Consider the following 18,192-nt stretch of genomic DNA (forward strand, 5'->3'; position numbering starts at 1 on the left):
AACAGTCCTTCCATTGTCACAGGCACAAATACAACGGTATCACCTCCTATTGAGTTAGAATAATTAATATAGCAGCTTTGGGAATATATATATATATATATACAGTTATTACACAGGGCCATAAAATCCCCTGATCATACCGATGAAACAAAATATATTTCAACATTTAAACAATAAATAGGCACAATATATTAGATATTTACATCACAGTGGCATTTTCTATCAGAAGCTGAGCACAAAAACAGTTCATTAAAATTGCAACACAAGCCAAATCATGGCTTAATGTAATTTCCACACAAACAACAGATTGCCTGATTATATAGTGCTTTGTTGCTACTTTACATTGTTGAACAATGTCTCCAGTCTGCAGAAATACATTAAAAGGGTTAATATTAACTTAATATTGCATTGAATAGCTTCTCAACAGTCTAAATATATAACATATTACTATATTAAAGATACACTCAATCATTCATACAGGTCTCTCAATAATCCTGTGTCCTTTCAATCCTCTCAAAAAAAATAGATTTATATCCATTAGACTAGAGTATTCCGATACCAGTATCGGAAAAGCCTCCGATACTGCCTAAAATGCTGGTATCGGTATCGGAAAGTACTGGAGTTTATGGACCGATCCGATACCACCTAATTTAGCCCAGATGTTAAAGTAGTTTATTAATGTTCTTTTCCTGTTATGACTCACTATCAAACTGGATAATAAAAATACGTTCTATGGCATTCATTGTTTGTGTTTGTTCATGTTTCGCAAAGAGTTAAACCTGACAACAAAGACAGCACTCATATCACTTCCATACAGGGATAGTAGTATACAGCTGTTAAAACATAATAAAATATATGACACACTGGTATAGGATCAAGTTCAGGTATCGGTATCGAGAAGCAAAAAATGGTATTGGACAATCTCTAGTTTAGACGATGCTTTTCAACGTACTGTACGTATCCAGTGTGGTCTTCTGCTCCTCTGTGTTGCATGGTGCGTTGCTGTCTATGTACTGTTGCAAGGCTGAAACAATAACATCATGGCCAAACTGCATGGCGTCATCTAGAGGTGTGTTCCCCCATCTAATAGATACCACAATGTAATATGGAGATGGATGGATTATTATGGTTAGTAATATGGAGATGGGCATACTTTTCTACCATTCTACCATTTTTAATCTAATATCAGAAGTATATGTTAGAAACTCCTACCTGTCTTTCATGTGGGGATTCACTTTACATATTTCAGTTAGGAAGACAACAACTTCTACATGACCTGAAAGACAACAGTGCATGAGCAACCCCCAATGCCATATTTCACTCATAATTGCTTGAATATCAAAACTGAGATTAATGAAGAATGAATGAACTAATAATGAAGTGTCACCTTCTGAAGCAGCAACGTGGAGCGCAGTGCGAGAGTCGTAGTCCCTCTGCTCCATGTTCACAGCTGAAAGGGCAAACCTGCAGGGATAACAAAAGAAGTGAGGGAGCACACATGGAAAGGACATCTTTTAACAAGCAGAGAATTAACTCTTAAAAGGATAGTTCAATATTTGGAGGAATATGCCTAGTCGCTTTCTTGCCAAGAGTTCCCACTCTCAGGTCTGTATGGTAAATATGAAGTTACAGCTGGGAGATGGTTAGCTTAGCATAAAGACTAAACAGCTAGCCTGGCTCTGTCCGAAAGGTAACAAAATCTGCCTACCAACACCTTTAAGCGCCTTTAATATTTAACATGTTATATCTTGTTTGTTCAATTAAATGCAAAAAGGTCAGGTTGTGACTTTAGAAAAACACAACTTTTCAATTAATTTCTTTTAAACTTCATTTTAAACTTTTTTTTAAAAACAACCAAAATATAATAGATTTATTTTTTTAAGCTAACCTGCTTCTAACTCCAGCTTCATATTAAACAGATATGAAAGCGATATTGATCTTCTAAAATTAACTCTCTACAAGAAAGTGAATAAGTATGTCAATGTCAAACTGTTCCTTTAAGATCGCATCATCCAACTGTGGCGTATTCGTCTGGTGTCGGAGCTTAGTGATGAAAAATGAAAATATGTTTTTGTCTTTACTTACCTCCTCAGAGCAGTGAGGTCACCACTGTAGGCTGCAAACATCAGGTTTACTACTGACTTGTTCTAATGGATCAAAAGGCTAACATTACTGCACGGATTGTTTCTTAAACATTTTACATAAAAAAGTCTTCCCAAGAAATATCTATGTTTCTTACTAGCCTGAATGAGAATTGCAGCATCTACATCTGTCACAATGAACTTACTGAATCTTCATCTGATCTATTCCTGGGATCGTGTTTCTTGGTAAAGTGCCTCAGGTTGTCATAATTGTGGAAGTTGAAATGAGACACCAGCTCCTAGTGAATCAAAAGTTGATTAAGATGGAATATTTGAAGCATGCAGACACAGAAAAGAAAATCAATAAAACTGTGACGGAGACTGCATACCTGGCAGAAGTGAATGCCACGAACACTGTTTCCGAGCCGATCTAAAGGTGGAGACCAACACATGATACCCATGACGTTGGGGACAACCAGCAGAACAGCACCCGAAACGCCAGATTTAGCAGGCAAGCCCACCTGAACAAGAGGAGAAAACAGAAAAGTCTCAACCTGGATTCAACATGTCATGAGTGCTCGGAGCAACAAGTAAAACAACTCATTCAAACAGATCCTCGAGTTCCTGGTGACTCACATGGAAGGCAAACTGTCCGGAGAAGTCGTACATGCCACAGGAATGCATGAGGCTCAGGGTGTTGCGAACAGCTTCAGCGCTCAGCACACGCTCACCTGTGATTGGACAAATACCCCCATTGGCTAGTGTGGCAGCTATGACACTTCCTGACTCACAGGTCACCTCAATGGAGCACAACTGAAAAAACAGTTCATTGGCCGAGAGTTAGATGTGAAAAACGATACCAAAAATCACACTACAGCCAGCAGCCTGGTTAACTTAGCAAAGCATAAAGATTGGAAATAGTAGAAAACAGCTAGCCTGGCAAATTAACAAATCTGTAAAACGAAAACCGTGAAAACAAAAGTTGTGGGTTATGTGCCGGACTATTTCTTGGCTGGGTGCAGTGACTTCCTGGAGTCCTGTCGTAACCGTGAGGTTGCGAGGAAACCAGCGGACGTTTTATGCCTAACTAAGCTAACCGTGTCCCGGCGGTAGTTTCATATTTATCATTCAGACAGTGCTATAAATCTTCTAATGTAACTCTCGACTGGTAAGAGAATAGACTTATTCCCCAAAATGTAGAACTTTTCCTTGAAAGGTTCATCCACAGAGTACTACAATGTTAAAGACAAAGATTCATACCTGAAAGTAGAAGTCAAGGGCTGCTGTCATATCTGCATTGTCAGGAAAGCACTGTACGGGTTAAAATCAGAGTCAGCACACAGTCAGGACGTTTAATTGTTCTGAAAACCTGAGCATTGAACAAGTACTTAAGGTGATTGTAATTAAACTGCCAAAACTCACCTTTTTCTCTTTGAGGTAATAACCAATTGCATAATTCCTATCACCGGTATCCCTCTCAGACTGGAAACTGCAAGAAGATAACAGGTATTCAGAAAGTTGCATTTCATGTGACACAGGACAATAAGGTTAAGCACAGTACTTACGTTGCATTGCTAAAGCCCACATACTCTGAACCAGCTAAGCTTTTCAAGAACTCCATCACCTGCAATAACATTATATTTACACATGGTACAGTAGGAAGATCAAATAAATATGTGGAATCAAGAAAAGTTTGAAAATGAAAAGCATTTACTCACATGGTCAAACCTCTCTGCCTTATTTGAATGAGGCTGTCAAGAGAGGTGGGAAAAAATTACATTCTGATGCCAGTTTTAAGTACGCCAAACAGTCAGTGACTCCCTATAGATGGCAGTGTTTGAGTACTTTGACACCAAAGCAGTTTTTAGTCCAGTCTTTGGTGGGCGTAGAGCTATAACGTGTACATGATGTCTTTGCCACACAGTCCATGTAGCAATATGCACACTGTGGCCTGGGGCTGTTTATGGCTGTGCTTGAATTTCACGAACCAGGGAGGGATATTACGGAGTTGTAAAGTTACTAAATAGGGACCATAGTCCCATTCATATTTAATGACTCAACCTATAGGTATAGGTATAAGGTTAAGGATGATATCAAATACTACTGTGAGTTGAAGAAATGACCTCACGCTAAACCTCATGGTCAATAATTTACTTGGCTGAATTTCTTTTCAGGTGTCTGCTCTCTGGTGCTCTGAACAAAACATATACATTTGTGACATTTAAACTTTTGCAGGTATAGCTGTTCCCACTAGGGTATGAATATTGCCAAAAAGTCAAAACTGCTTTTATCGGTTTTGTATTTTCTTTGTCGTGTGTGTAAGAAATCAAGCTTTTAAGTGTATAACCTCCTCAGTATGTATACAAATTATATGCAAATATAGAACCAAATATTGTTCCCCTCCACACACTTTCACACACAAGCGAGGGCGGTTTGCACAACTTCTTTTCTGGGGGCTGTAATTGGCCAGAAGCACACAGACGCCCCTGCAGTCTGACCCACACACAGAGACCCTCCCTCGCTGCTGAACCTGACCCACATATGATAAAAAGTCCAGAGTATCTCTTCAGTCAGCTGGGAAACGTCACAAAAACTCCACAGAGGAAAAATACACAACCATATATGGCTAAACTCCAACCCTAAATGTTGTTATGTTACAATAAGGTCAAAGCTCACAGATAAGTTGTATGGCTGGTCAGTCAGATGGTGATGAACATAGTTCAGCTGCTACGGCCACCATGTGACCAGCCAATAAATTGATGAGTGATTAGACAACACCACCAATAGTTTCAGCTTTAAGAAACGTAGCTTTCTGTGGCTTCTCACTGAGCTGGAACTCAACGATGCAATCGGTTAGGCCTTCAAAAACCAGAAAGCTTAATGTTTCACAGGACAAAAGCAATCTGTGAGCACTGCTGTGGCACAGATTGCAAATCGTGGCAGTGTTACATTTCATAAAGATTTTTGTTAGGACATTTTGAATACATTTGTGACTAGGGCTGGGACGGTAACCGCATTACCGTGGTCACGTAACGTCTACCGCGGGTCTGAGCTCGTCACCGTCATCACCGCAAGCTGCAGTGTTTACCATTGCACATTAGCCTTGCAGCTAGCGGAGTTTCCTTCTGTTTATAGCTTTATCCTGATAAAACGAACTGCCGAGTCGCTCTATCTGCTCTCTGTCTGCTCAGCTGCTAGACGGGCTGCACTCGGCATTGTCGGCAAACAATTTTATTTATATTTTACTTTATTGACAAAAGAGCTTTCTGAACTGTCTGTGGAATGGATCAACGGAGATGAGAGAAACCATTGCGGCCCTAAATGACAGCAAAACTCAGTAAAGACTCTTACATTGAGCTGAAATGGAAACACTGTGCTGCAATCTTTTTTATATGTTGTAAGGTTTAAGCCAATGTTTTTTCGGGGGTGACGCCATTTACTTTACCGGCAGTATTGACAATAGATAAAGCCACCGTGTCTTGAGAAGCTCTAGCTTGTTGTTTTATTATTCACTTTTAACTCACTTCACATCAACTTTGCTAACTCTTTTTCCTCCTCACCGCGGCGCTCATACGCTACTCTCCGTTACCGCTCGCTCTCCTTGCGCGACCACACAGGCACTGACATCACTCACTTAAAGCGCCCTGCCATTCTCGCTCTAACTTACACTACTCTCGTAAGGGGGTTGCGGTTAATCGCCATATCGCGTTGCTTCTTCACCGCGGTAAGAAAAAAACTATACCGTCAAAGCCCTATTTGTGACTGCTCCAGGCTGTCACTTGCTCATGCGTTGATCACAGGTACAATATTTGTTTTGGTAAGTGAAATGTGTCAAAATTAACACAAGAAGGAAGTGATCTCAGGTTGCACATCGCAGATTTCATTTTGCTAAATTGTTGAAACAGGTCCCTGAACTATTCTTTGCACAACTTCTGGCTTCTACTGAGGATGTAGCGAAGAGCAATGTTTAAAAAAAAATAATTAGAATTACCGCCTTGCAGTTGTATGCCTCCACAAACCAGTCAAGTTGCAGTTTACATCCATATCTGTCAAGACTCATATATATTATATGTAGTGAAGACTTTGAAGGAATTTAATCAAAGATATTAAGTGTATTTTTTGGCAAAACATGGAATCTTCACACACATCTTCAACCCGGCAGCACAGAAGATCTATACAATCACCACAGTTTTAAGGTGGGCACACAAATTTAGTGTTAACTATTAAGGCTCGATGGTGTTTTAAGCCCCCAACGTCTCCTTCCAGGCAGCGTGGAGACCATTGACTTCAAGGCACCTAACCCTAACCTTAACTCTAACCCTAAGCATAACCATTGCCTAATCCTGGGGGCTTAAAACACAGATAAACACTATTCAGTATCCGACCAAATGTAAAATACTGTCACAATCTCCCCCTGTGTTCCTGAGTTATTATGGTGTTGAAGATTTGCCAGAAAAGTGTTTTGGAAAGACATTATGATGACACGGTGAAGTTTGTCGTAGAATTTTGGAGAGCTGATTATCGTTGGAGACTGAAGAAATTCCAGGAGAGACTATAATGACTTATGTAGAAGCCTTTTTTGAATCTTGATCAAGGAGAATTACCCCCAATTTCCACGGTTGTGGAACGTCTGCGGATCCACTCTGAAACGGCGGAGGAGTCATTAGGTTTCCATTAAAGTCAACGTGTGTATTTCCACTGACTGCGGAAAGGCTGCGTTATGACTCCGTCCCAGCTCCGGCGGTCCGCAGCCCTCCGGAGCAGATACGCAGAGCTTCTATTTTTGCCGGACGCCGGAGAGCTCCGCAGAAATTCAGCACACGGCAGATAGTGCGGGACAGGAAGTCGAGCACAGAAACAAAATAAAACATCCGGTTAATTTTCAAAATAAAATACACCGTGCTCACGGCGGATCATATTTCCCTGCACTAAACCTTGAAAACACAGCACAGAGTTGTTTCCCCTCTACTCCTCTGGATGGAAACAAACTGTTATTGGTTTTGTGGTTCTATTCTACCTGAATTCGCGAGATCTAGTGGGTCCTCGTGACTTCAGCTGTCAGTCATGGCCGCAGCCGTACCGCAACAAATCCGGACCTAGTGGGTATTGACGGATGGCAGAGCACGGAGCCGATACACAGCGGAGCCGACACGCAGCCGTTCCGCATTCGGTGGAAATCCAGGGTTAGGATTAAGCAGTACCAACCAAACACAGTGTAGTGTCATTAAATGCCATCCCAACTCCTGTCCAAGTTCCTGTCCTCCTGAATGTGTATTTAAACTCATGCTGGACCTCCATGATTACAGATTACCAAATAGTGAAGATGCTATTGGATAATTTACAACTATTCTTACCTACCTAACAAGTCACGTTGTAGGTACCCCAAATCACATGCAGCACATTCATCTGTGACTGTCTGGGTCAAAGAACATCCTATCCAGTGTTTCTATGTGTGCGTCACTACTGCAGTTTCTGTGTGTATGAATGTTAGGTGTGTAACTCCCTACCCTGACCTTGGCTGGATGGGAGCGCTTGAGGCAGCACTGTCTTATCATACAACTGTTATGTCTGCTGTCATCTATTGAGACATGGAGTTAAACTACTACTCTGCCTCAGACAGCTTATGATCTACTGCTGTTATGTTGGACACTGACCTGAATGAGACACTGCCTCAGCTTACACAGCATTAGGGTTGGGCATCGAGAACCAATTCCTACTTGGAATCGTACAACTGTCATTAACAACTGTCTTTTATGTTTTCTGTAAATTCTAAATGAAAAACTCTGCATCTACCATTAAATCAATGTATTCATTGCTGACATGCCTTTGGATTTTACCTTAATTAAAGAACTGAGGACGATAGCTCCGGCATTTACCATCGGGTTGTGTGGTTTATCTGCACAAGAAACGAGCATGTTATTACTCACTTGCTCCTAACCACAAGAGAAATAAACTGCTGAGATTACAGGCGATATTTCATCAGAGGAACTTAGAGAAACATCAGCTAAAACTAAACACATAAAGTACAATTTTGTTTGCTTCAGAAGAGGGTATGTAATAGCAAATGGCTATAAAGGTAAGGTGATAAAATGGTACACAATTTGGCTAAAAGTCCATCTGGATCATTCTTTTCCCCAGTAAAATAAGAACTTGTTCTTGCATTAACTTTGTTCTGCCAACAACCACAGTCTGTTGAAATTACTGATCAAGAGTTGCCAAGATTTATTAATTACACACTAGGGGAAAATACGTCTTTTGTGTAGTTTTACTTTTTACAAAACTAGGATTAGTCACTGTACTATTGTCAGTGCTTGTTCTTGTGTAGAGAGGATAACTGGAGCGAAAGTCTCGATTGCGCTAATCACTTACCTTCGTCATTTAGTGACAGTTTGTTGAACTTGAATCCGCTGGGCTCTTTGCCCACAAATTGGTGAACGTGCTCACTGCCAAACTCATGCAGAGCGATGGCGTATTCCAGAGGCTTCACACATGACTGCAGACAAAAGGGAACCTTGGTGTCACCCACAGAGTGTCTGCATGACATGAGGATGTAATGGAGAAGGAAGGAAAAAAATAAAAAATAAAATGGAGGAGTGTTAGTAAGGGAATACACACGGTGGAGGTTTTCAGAATGGAAACACACGTTAAAGTGAAGATGTTACTGTACCTCTGCCCATCGATCGTGCACAGAGAGACACCCCAGAGATCAGGGCTGAATTTAGCCAGCTGAGGAATGTAATCAGCTACCTGCATGAAGACACGTGAGTGTTATTGTAAAGAATGAGGAGACAATGAATCAGTATGTCTGTTTGTTTATTACTTACTTGTCCTGCCTCCTGCTGTTGCGCATTGTCATACATCCTATTGATGTGCTGGGTCAACTGTTCAAAGTCTGGAATGATGAACTTCTTTCTGAAAGCCTTAGTCAGCAGCATGATGTTGTTGCCCACACACCTACAAGAGGACACATTATTAAACCGACATCATGAGAAGAATTTCCAACAACTTCAAATACAGATCCTGCAGTGCAACCACAAAAATACCCAAACTAAATCAAACCAAACAAGGAACCCCTAGTGCTATATATACCACACAGATAATTGCAGTTTTATTCATCTAAGTTTTGAGATGTCAGCCTCTAAGATCTCTGCCGCCGCTCGGATGCAGGAGAAGAGAATTTCATTTTAATTTTTGGTGCTCACGGTGTTGAAAATGTGCATTTCAAAGTCTTTTCCCTTCATTTGAATAATACAGCTTTAATTTAAACCTTCTACTGAAAAAATAGTCGTCATAATAACTGTTGCCAGTGTGTCTTGTGGATTATCCAGAGTAACAGGGACACTGTTTACAGAAAGACATCATGCTGTAGATTTTTTAAATCAAATTTCATTCACATCCATTGCATCAGTGTGGAGGCAATACTGTCTGAGACTGATATCTCAATCCTCTACAGGTAAAAAACAAAGCTACCTTTATGTCCAGAAAACACTAGAGATAAGTGAGAACATAGGTGTTTTTTTAATTTGGGTGAACTAAACCTTTCATAGGAGAAAGTTAGGCTTGCTAATAGAGATAGCTACGGGCTAGTATGGCTAATGTAACCTTTGCAAGTAAGCTAACAGTTGTTAACTAGTTAACCCTGAGTTGTAGTTATATGGATAGATAACATTTTGTTTTTATTATTATTATGCCTGATAATTTTTTTAATAATTAGCAAAAACAAAAGGTGTTGTAATATAAGCCTCCTGACTTACACTTTCCCTTTTTTCTCCAGAATTCTGTCCAAACATTTGTCGAAAAAGTTAGGCTTCTTTGACTGAGACACTACGGCCTCAATCACTGAGACTGGTTCTGCCTGAGAAATGTTTGTATAACTGAAGCTCCAATCAATTTATATCTAAATGCTCAACTCCTCACTAGGCTTTCATCATTTCTTTTTTCATCACACTGCATTTAAAGTGACTTGCTTCGGACCGATAAATACCCAGCAAAAGGGTAAACAAACACACCTGCCTATTTCAGCAGATCCTAATACTGTAGTTATTATATATTTTCATTGTTATATCATAGGTCAGCAATGTGGTATGCTCTCAAGGAAAGGTATGTGCATTCTGTCAAAGCTGGTCTGAACCAAAATATCTGGTCTGCAGCCCTCAGTAATCCAAGGCGATGATAGCGTGAGGTTTTAGGACACCAGGAGAAGAGAGTGAAAAGAACTTGCATTATTCATATGGGTCATTTCCTTAAAAAAAAATAGGAGATAGCTCTCTCTATTTCTTGAAGAATATTTATAGTGACCTCTTGAGTGTTCTTTAGGAAAGTATAACCTTACAAATCAAAGAAAACGAACACAGCCAATTAAATTTGATGAGGACTACTAGACTGCCCTCATGCTGTTTCAGGCCAAAGGATGAGATTGAGTGAATTACACTTCTGAAATGATACCGTTTGGACAGCAATCTGCATGGAGCTTACAGATCTGTTGAGTCTACTAATGTTATTACCACAGTCTGGAGCTCAACCAGAATGATGCCCTTTCATTAACAGACCCAGAGACCACTCTGGACCGTTTACTGCTTTGGCTGCCATGTGTGCATGTGAATTTGGTTAGTAGCAGCTGTCAGCTATAAAACACCTGTCTCTGTCAGTCTCTTAGACTGAAATAGCGTTGACCACATACTTTTACTCTATTACTTAACCACAAAAAAAGTATGAAAAACCCATAACCTTACCTTGCACGCTGTCATTCAATATGCAATTTCTAAGTAAGAGGAAAACTAACATTAGAATTAACAACAGATAAAGCTGAGTGTTTAGTTAAACAAATACAAAAAGGGAGTTGAATACTTCTCCATAAATTAACATAGCTTTCACCACCTTCTGAAGAGCTTCTGGTCCATCATGACTGGCCCGGGAGAGTCACGTGAGGATTGTCGCATCTGATGGACACAGTCACGCAACCGAGGGTCAGACGTCAACAAACCTGTTTTTCTCAAAACCTGGAGAAGAGGTAGATGAGGGAGTTTTGAGCAATTTATCCACAAGAGAGAAAAACAGGGGAGTCATAGATGACAGACTTTATCAAACACTTTGGGTCATGGACAGCAGTGTTAATGTAATGTCAATTAGCAGGATATCAAACATGTGTAGATGGATATAGTTAGGGGACTTCAAAGCCTCTAAAGTTGCTACATGGGATTTAGGAGGAAATACAGGCATAGACTGAATCACTGGAATACCTCTCTTAAGTCACACGTCAAGCTGACATTCAATGTGAACCATGTGTGTCTATTTTGGGGACATCATGTGCACGACCCTCCCGACAAGACCATAGATCAGCCTCAGAGTCATCTCATCTCATAACTCATTCAGTGAGCAAACCGCTCGCTGTTGCTGTTCTTGAATGTCTGTGAGTGATTCTTAGCTTCAGGGCAGGAAATGCTTAAGTTGGGGCTGGCCTTATAGTTTTGTGTGTGCTTATAGTAGAGTTTTATCCATCAACTGAAAGATTTCTGTTTAGGGTTGTGAGCCGTTTTTGTATAACCACACAAAACAAACATAGATATGCCTTGTGAATGATAGCTTGCGGTAGCATGGTGAGAGTAGATCTCAGTTGGAAAAAACTCACAAGTATTCCGACAGCAGAGAGAAGATATGAGAGGACGGGGAAACCTGTCTACAAACCAATCAATTACGTATCAGGAGACGCTGCTCACGTATGTGATGACAACAGGACATAATTATGTCACGTATAGTTCTTTAGTTTGCTTGCATAACTGCAGTGTAAAACCAAAACTAACCTGATCAAATGTATACAATGCAGCAAAAATATGAACCTTGGTCCAGATCATGGTTCAGACTTTCAGGTATGAAAAAGCCCTTAGCCTTTTATGTGACCTAAATTAAATACTTTTGGGTTTTGGACTGTTGGTCGGACCGAACAAGCAATTTACAGTAAACAAGTAAACTTGGGCTTTGGGAGGTTGTAATGACTTCTTTCTTTACTATGTTCTGATGTTTTATTGCAACTAATCAAGACCATAATGAATCATCAGTTACATTGTCAATTATAGTGTGTTAGCGTGCTATATAGTATATAAATACATACACTTTGAATGTTTCGGAAGAGACACATTTATAATCTTACCTCACCAACTTGTTTCCAAAACCTTCTGTAATTCAGTGTCATTTTCCTGAAACTAGTACAGTGATTTCCCATCCTATCTTGCTATTACTACAACAACAGTAACTGGAATTACAAACCCTAACTCTGGTAGGCTGACCATGACTCTAAGTGGCTTTTTCAGATGACTGTTTTTGCAGTGATATACACACATTGATACTGACACTTTCACCGTCTATGTCCTCACCAAGGCACCTCTACAAACACATCCAGTCATCTGTGGTGTGACAACAAGCCACTTGTGTTGACACAAGTCTCTTCTCCTAAATGCATGCTCCTTTTTAAAATTACTGAGTTGCCATAGGCACCGAGGTCACCAGATGTCCATGTCAGCCTTTTTTTATGTAACTGTCTAAAAGGTTGCACACCACATGAAGCTAAATGTGGGTGTGAGAGCACAAAAAAAACACAGTCTGTTATGGTCATCTTCTGAGATATGTACAACTGTATTGTACTGTGGAACAGGTTCACAATTGCAGAAGCTTGACATCTCTTCGGTAATGTGTGTGTGTGTGTGTGTGTGTGTGTGTGTGTGTGTGTGTGTGTGTGTGTGGGGGGGCATGTATAGGGAGATCTGTGCCTTATAATCTACCTAAGTCACTAAATAAGCCCAGAGGTTCTGTACATGAAGTGCCTTTAATCTAATGAGGTTCATCATCACATTTGCTGATACAACCTCAACATTTTAAGATATTCTTGTAAATTTAACCCAAAAAAATAATTACACTTTAATATGAAAAATGCAAGTTGTTATCTGATGGTGATTACCTCACTGTCACACCTACTATATTTAGTTCTATTACATGAGAAAGTCCCTAAACACCTTTTAAACTTTACCCTGCATTCAGCTGGGAACACTCTTGATTCCTGTTGTGGGCTCCTATATCACTCTCCACGGTTGATGTAACTAAATTCTTAGGTGCTTTTGGGGAATACAATACTGCTACTGCTGTAGGGCAGAGTGTGATTGTATGTCCATGTGTCATGGAAAGTCAAAACAGTCCATGGCATGACAGGGGAAGTGTGAGTGTGGTGTTGACTCACAGAGATGAACTGGGACAGGGGGATCATCTCTTTGCCTTCCGTGATAGTGTAGAAAAGTAGATCCTCCATACTGGACATGAACCTACTCCTGCCAAAACAAACAACACACAAAATAGGTATGTTATGATCTTTACTTTATTTGGAGTGGCTCCAATGTATCAAGACAAAACCTTGACCAGTGGTTCAACGTTTATGTTGACAACATGGCCAGTAGTGACAAATACTGGCCAACATCCAGCCATTGACCCAGTTCAGTGTGTATTTGAGAGAGGTCATCGCCTCTAAGCCATGAATAAAATACTATCGTACAATTAAGGGTTCCTACAGTAGCTATATAGTAGTATACAGTATGCTTTCTCAGGCCCCTTGCTTTACTGTTTGGATCTAGCATACCTTAAACATACAAACATGTTCTTCAAAATATTAGTAATATAATATAATATAATAATTTTGTGTTAATAACAACAACAATAAACAAGCGCTGAAAAATGTAAACTGGTAACGTTTGAATGAAACACCCAAATGCCAACTACTGCCAGTAGCTATTTTACTTAAACCCTATGTGTGTGCTTGTAATTCAATAACCATGTGAATAATATAATTTAATATAATAATAATTATTATTTATTTTTTTGGACCTTTGGACAGAAACATGCTAACGTTAGCTGTTTCCGCCTGATTGCTAAACTTACTAATACATCCATGAGCTAAACTAGCTTAACGGTATTCTGGCCGGTAAGAGTATTTCCCACAATATATTCAAGGCAAAAAGTTGAACTTATAATTATATAATGCTGCAATTCAGATATAATAAAAAACTTTAAGATTTCACTGCAAACTTATAAAAGTTTGATGATGATATAGTAGGAGTTAGCTACTCAAGCTAGTTAACTTTACTAGCATGAATTATGAGACCACTACAACCAGACAATACACCTGACATTTCACTCATTGATATTATGTGGGAATGTTTCGGCTAATTAATGGTGATTTATTCATCTAGAGACAGTCTGTGACCTACTTGGGGTGTCCTTGGGCCACATCAGGGTCTTTCTGGTAGTGAAAGGCTTTATGGGTGTGGGGTGATGCTGCAGCCCAGCAGGGAACAGGTTGCTGCGTCCTGGACAAAACAATGTTGTCAGCTCCAACTCTGGCGGAGATCCCTGCATTTTTAAATAGCTGTAAGATTCCCGGGTTAGCTGTCCTCAGACTTTTCAGGCAGTGCATTGTGATAAGTAGGGCTTAATCTTTAATAATTCAGTATTTTTTTCCCTAGTAGCTGATCTAGAGAGATATTTGTGACCAATGCCCCTTGGTCCTCAGAGCTTTAATAGCAGCTGCTGTCAGTTACAGAATGGATAAAGTACAGGATCGGGGGCGGGGCTGTTCAGACGGTGGGGTCAGTAACCAGCAGCTTCTGAAACCAAACCGGTGTTTGATTTTAGGTATCACTTTCTACTGCAGCTGCTGATTAACAAGGGGAAACACGTTCATACTTAAGTTATATTCCTACTTGGATTTGGTTTAGTCTAGTCTCTGATTATAGGGTACTTAGCTTTTCTTTTCTTTTTTTTCACTTAGTGCTTTTTCAAAAAACTTGCAGTGTATTATATTCCAAATTCAAAGAAAAGTTACAGATGGATTATGTCAATCTGGACAGTATCAACATACATATATACATTACTGTAGTGATAACTGTGGCCCATATTTGATTATAGACTGAGTTTAAATTGGGTTAACAGGCTGGAAGAGCTCTAATATCCACAAACAAGCTTCTCCAAACATTGCATCATTTAAGATAAACTGTCCTTGGACAAGTGGACATATACCAGTGCAAGTTTATTTAACTCATATCACAGAAATGAGACCATTCAAGCCTGGATATCTGCTGTTAATTATGTAGTGTTGCAAAGTATTTGCTGTGAACTATTACTACTACTACTACCACAAAAACAACATTATTATTATTATGCTGTTGTTGTTGTTGCTGTTGTTGTTGTTGTTGTTGTTGTTGTTGTTGTTGTTGTTTTTATGATTATTGATGATGATGTGGTGGTGGTAATAATAATGATGATAATATTTTTTACTATTAGCTCTTAAGAAGAATATATATTTCATAATTTCAGTTGTCGGTATCACAACAGGAATAATACCCTTTATGACGTCAGTGTGTCAGCTTTACCTGTCATTCAAGAGATTTAATCTGTTATTAGTCATTTGATCTAACTATTGACTGGTGTAAACATGTGTTGTTGTCTAGTCTAGTAGGCTAATGTAATACCAGTAGGCTAAATAATAATACTGGTAACAGCCAGGTAATTAATCAGGTTTACATTAGAGAATAATTTCAACTGATGCTAGATGGCGACACCCCATGGTGAGTTTCCCACACTGATGCACTGAAACCTTACTATCTTATCCTCTAGGTGGCATACTCACTCCAGGGTCCTATGCTCAGGTTGGTCTCTGTTTTCTGACTGTTGTTTTGTTGAGAGGACACATCACAGTCATGTGTCTGAGATCTTTCCTCTCCATAGAGTTTTTTTTGGCAGGTTTCCTGGTGCTTCAAACACAATTTATTGTATAATTTGTGATCTCTTGAGATTGAGCCCTGGCTTCTTGTCTTTGATGTCAGCTGCTGTGTGAGATGCTCCTCAGGAAAACAGTGGCTGACTGTGATGGAGCATTTTAGAACATTATAATCGGTTGGAAATTTAAATCTTTTGCTATCTTACTTTTTGAACTATCTTTCATTTTCCTTCTACTCTTTTCAAGGCGGTTCCTATGAAGGCAATTTGAATCAAATAGGAGATCAAGGATACTGGTAATAGCCCACCACACCCATGTTCACTTTTACAGCACACATGCTAAACATTCACATTCTACCCTTCAAGTGCTTGCAGACTGTGCAGTATTAATTTCCAATCAGACTTTAGAGCGTGACATGGTATTATCTCCATTACCAAATAAACAAGGCCTCACTAGGTTCTGATGGTGTCCTCTGCATTTCTAGGTGTGCGACTTCTCCAAAGTGGTGCATGCTAACCCAGGGCCTCTCTGCACTACCTCTGCCGGTTGTAGCTTCTCTGTTTTCAGTCGAAAATGTTTTTCATTCCTGGGCCAATGAATGCCACCTTTGTCCCTTCATCCTCCTTCTTGTGTGAGAAAGCCCCCCTCGCTGCACTCACCAAGCCTGCACAAACTTAACCTCTTCCCCCCTCCACCTCACACAGGAAAAGAAACATACCGGGTCTGGTGCTTTGATTCAGGCTCAGTAATCTGGAGGTCTGGATCCTGGATTAGAAACCACTTTGGACAACCAGTTTTGGGGACTTTAGGAAGAAAAGGGTGTAGTAGTTGCTGAAATGTGATTATAACAGCTTTATGAATAAATAAAAAAACAAATATATGATATGGACTGGTTTACAGCATCTTAGAACTTAAAAAGAGATGGCAACTATAAATTAATTATTAGTTATTCACAGTTTATTTAGAATAGTTAGTGTATGCTAGAAAATGTGTGGTAATAAACATAGTAAGGGAGATATTCATTAGTTCTAAAGCAATTTAAAGCACTTGGACACATAACGTATCCACATTACACCAATAACTTGCCTTTTTTATAGGATTGATGCTTATTTTTCTTCAAAGCCCCTCAGGGCCTCAAAACACTACTCCGACTACCACACACCACTCATGTTGGACTAACTGTTTTATTACCACAGAGACAAAGTGCCTAAAACACCTTAATTTAATCCATTTCCAGTTTCAGTTAAGCCTGAAACTGCTCCACTGTTCTATGTAAGACTGTTTGCATGGTAATAATAGAGGCATGAAATAAGAAGAACAGTACATGGGGAAACTAAGCTCCTTATTAGAAACTGTTAAATGCTTGTAGAGATTTTATGCATCATTTAATACATCTCTCAAATTAAAGGTTAAGGGCCATTATCCCTGCGCCACCCAGGGGGAAAGGAATTCCAACTCTTCTCTAAAGTGAACCTCACCCTACATAGTGGCACACACACACACACACACACACACACACACACACACACACACACACACACACACACACACACACACACATATATACCTATCTATCTATCTATCTATCAACCAACCTGGGGTGCCTTAAAGAAGGTGCTGCAAAATGTATTCATTTCTATTTTTACGTAAGTTGTACATTTTTACAGTAATAGCGTTTCATCACATGTAAAAAATGAGGCAACATTTACATTAACTACATCATTATTTGATACATTAATAACTATTATGTTTTCAAACATGTCAAAACATCAGAAATGACAGTAAATATCAAAATCACGTGACAGTAAAAATGCGGTCAATTATGCAGCAATGAAGAAAATAAGACTGATGACATAACAGCCCTACCTTTGAATGAAACAAAAGAAATACAATTAACAATTAGCATACTTTTGTTCTGTGTTTTTTTTAAGTTTACTATAATATTTATCGGCAATCCACACAGCAGCACAGCCTACATCAGCTAACCTTAATAATCATATTTTACATTTATGCTATCCATTCCTATAGTCACTTTTTAGGTGATAATGTTGCATATGCATGTGTGTTGTGTGGATCTATCTATCTAGCCATCCATCCATGATGCTGTTACTGTATGTCAGCTTTTTTACTACAGGAATCTTTTACAGTAAATAAAGTTATTTTAGCCATGCTGGCACAGTCAGTCCAAAGTGTTTGTCAGTCACTTTACACTTTAGCAGATCTCATTGTCTGGGGACAATTATGGCCCCCAGAAGATGAATCCTACCTTTAAAACTAATAAACAAATTCCAAAATGACCTAAAGCAGCTACATCAATATTTTCATAATAACAGTGTGTCATGACAGAGTGAATTC

General features: G+C 39.4%; 1 protein-coding gene across 1 annotated transcript; it reads right to left on the reverse strand.

The window, feature by feature from the left end:
• Positions 1-141: 141 nt before the first annotated feature.
• LOC144521125 (glutaminase liver isoform, mitochondrial-like) lies at positions 142-14,603 on the reverse strand. The gene is made up of 18 exons (XM_078255457.1): positions 14,330-14,603; positions 13,309-13,396; positions 10,959-11,080; positions 8,906-9,035; positions 8,749-8,828; positions 8,451-8,614; positions 7,919-7,977; positions 3,800-3,832; positions 3,647-3,705; positions 3,504-3,570; positions 3,342-3,392; positions 2,718-2,894; positions 2,471-2,602; positions 2,288-2,380; positions 2,086-2,147; positions 1,388-1,464; positions 1,213-1,276; positions 142-1,083 (listed from the first exon to the last, which is right to left on the reverse strand). The coding sequence occupies exons 1-18, from the start codon at positions 14,533-14,535 to the stop codon at positions 930-932; spliced, it is 1,818 nt and encodes a 605-aa protein (XP_078111583.1). The 5' UTR covers positions 14,536-14,603; the 3' UTR covers positions 142-929.
• Positions 14,604-18,192: the final 3,589 nt, after the last annotated feature.

Source organism: Sander vitreus, chromosome 7, assembly GCF_031162955.1.
Source record: "Sander vitreus isolate 19-12246 chromosome 7, sanVit1, whole genome shotgun sequence".
NCBI classification, from domain to species: domain Eukaryota; kingdom Metazoa; phylum Chordata; class Actinopteri; order Perciformes; family Percidae; genus Sander; species Sander vitreus.

Bases quoted from the DNA above. Each gene is read 5' to 3' on its own strand.
- LOC144521125 (XM_078255457.1), bottom strand. From the start codon at position 14,535: ATGCACTGCCTGAAAAGTCTGAGGACAGCTAACCCGGGAATCTTACAG. The intron at 3,833-7,918 runs GTAAAATCCAAA...CTCTCTTGACAG, and splicing joins TCCTCAGTTCTTTAATTAAG to CCTCATTCAAATAAGGCAGA. The intron at 1,277-1,387 runs GTGACACTTCAT...GTTGTCTTTCAG, and splicing joins CCACGTTGCTGCTTCAGAAG to GTCATGTAGAAGTTGTTGTC.